The 1,907-nt window shown below is 41.1% G+C and overlaps 1 protein-coding gene across 3 annotated transcripts in view; it reads left to right on the top strand.

Annotated features, from left to right (window-relative positions):
• Positions 1 to 1,907, top strand: part of Adam9 (ADAM metallopeptidase domain 9) — a 61,870-nt gene that overhangs the window by 27,539 nt on the left and 32,424 nt on the right. For all 3 annotated transcript variants that reach the window (XM_013352040.2, XM_013352041.2, XM_005362443.3), the window contains exons 9-10: positions 726 to 895; positions 1,636 to 1,717. In XM_013352040.2, coding sequence (XP_013207494.1) covers positions 726 to 895; positions 1,636 to 1,717 — 252 coding nt within the window. The remainder of the gene's footprint in view (positions 1 to 725; positions 896 to 1,635; positions 1,718 to 1,907) is intronic.

The raw sequence follows: 1,907 nt of genomic DNA, 5'->3' as shown, positions 1-1,907 counted from the left end.
TGGTGGGATTCATGCGTGGTGGGATTCATGCGTGGTGGGATTCATGCGTGGTGAGATTCATGCGTGGTGGGATTCATGCGTGGTGGGATTCATGCATGGTGGGATTCATGCGGGGTGGGGTGCGATCACTCACCCCAAGGCTCGGATATCTAGAGAGAGGGAGAGGACAAGGCCGTGTTTCTTTAGTGTTCTGCAAGTAAGCCTTCAGTGGCCTGGCATTTTCTACTGGGCTCCATTTTCTAAAGGCTCCATCACCTTTTGTACTGTCACTATGGAACTGGGAAAAGCTTTTATCAATGGACCATTAGCAATGTTCAAGGTCCAAACCACATAATGAGGAAGGTTTTGTAACGAAATTTACTCAAAATTGTGAACTTCCTGTGTTTGTCAGATTTTACAGTGGGAATAAAAAGGAGTTTGAATCTTAGTTCTTTATCCTTGATGGGTGAAGGGTGGATTTTCATTTTGGGGCAGATAATCCTGTTTTTAACTTTATGGTCATATTTCTTCATGAATGTTGTCAAGTATTTTTCTTCACTGGGTGTGATGGCACACATCTGTAACCCCAGGACTCGGGTGACTGAAGTAGAAGGGTCAGGAGTCCAAGGTCACCCTCAGCAACACAGAAAACTCCAGGCCAGCTGGACCTGCCTGTCCCCTCAGGCCCCCACTTCTTCTCATGTTCTTACTATGTTTTTCATGTCCCATTTCTGTTTCCTCCCCAGATGTATATCATGTTAAACATTCGAATTGTTCTAGTGGGCCTGGAAATCTGGACAGAAAGAAACCCGATCAACACAGTCGGAGGTGCTGGCGATGTGCTGGGCAACTTCGTACAGTGGCGGGAGAAGTTTCTCATAACACGCCGGAGGCACGACAGTGCGCAGCTGGTCTTGTGAGTGTCTTTAACAAATGCTGTGGGTGGCATGACGAGAAAAAGGACTTTCTCTGTGGCAGAGACATTCTGTTTTCTCGTAACTCCTTTGTGTGTGACTCATCTTTCCTTTACCCCGTGTCTTCTTTCCTCACCTTGTGACAGCATATCTTGCAGTTACTATTATTATATTTTTTTTGTGTGTTAAAGATCATTATATGGAAAGAAAAAATTGATTTCTGGCTAAAAACATTTTCATTTAATAAGGATAAATTTAAAGATCATCTCAGTTTGAGCTCTGATTATCCTAACTCATACTTACTCAGTGGTTTCTTTAAACTATTTTTTTCTTATAATGTTTTGTAACTGTCTTGAATGTTTGGCTAGGTATAAAATTTTGGCAGTGGAAGTTGTTCCCCTTTACAGATTTGAAGGCAATCCCTTGTGAATGTATTTACTGTGTTACTGTCTCTCCTCAGTAACATTTATTGAATGAATAAATATGATACATTTTTAGAAATATTTTTAGTCCAGAGCATAGCTATGACCAAGGAAAAACCACAAACTTGGCTTGGTACATAAAGGCATCATCATTGTATGAAAAAATTTAAAAATTATGTTTGTAATACTAACATCATATTCTCATTTTTCTTCCAGTTTCTATAGGTTTTTGTCAGTGTGGTTAAGATTACCTATAGAAACAAGACTAATGTGTTTCATTTTCCTCCAAGTACATTTTATAACTTTATATTTTCATTTAGGAAGAAAGGCTTTGGTGGGACTGCAGGAATGGCATTTGTAGGAACAGTATGTTCAAGGAGCCACGCAGGTGGGATTAATGTGGTACGTTGTTCTTTAAGTACAGTTTGGTGTAGTAATAGGAGCAGCGGGGCTGAGTCCCCAGCACCCCAGCCGCTTGGCTAGCTTATGCTCCGAAATAATTACACAGACACTGTATTCATTTAATCACTGCTTGGCCATTTCTATCTAGCCTCTTCTAGGCTAACTCTTGCACCTGGACTAGCCCATCTCT

Source organism: Microtus ochrogaster, linkage group LG7_11, assembly GCF_000317375.1.
Source record: "Microtus ochrogaster isolate Prairie Vole_2 linkage group LG7_11, MicOch1.0, whole genome shotgun sequence".
In the NCBI taxonomy this organism is placed as follows: Eukaryota; Metazoa; Chordata; class Mammalia; order Rodentia; family Cricetidae; genus Microtus; species Microtus ochrogaster.
Note: the sequence above shows the minus strand (reverse complement) of the source record. Positions and strands in the feature narration are given on the sequence as shown.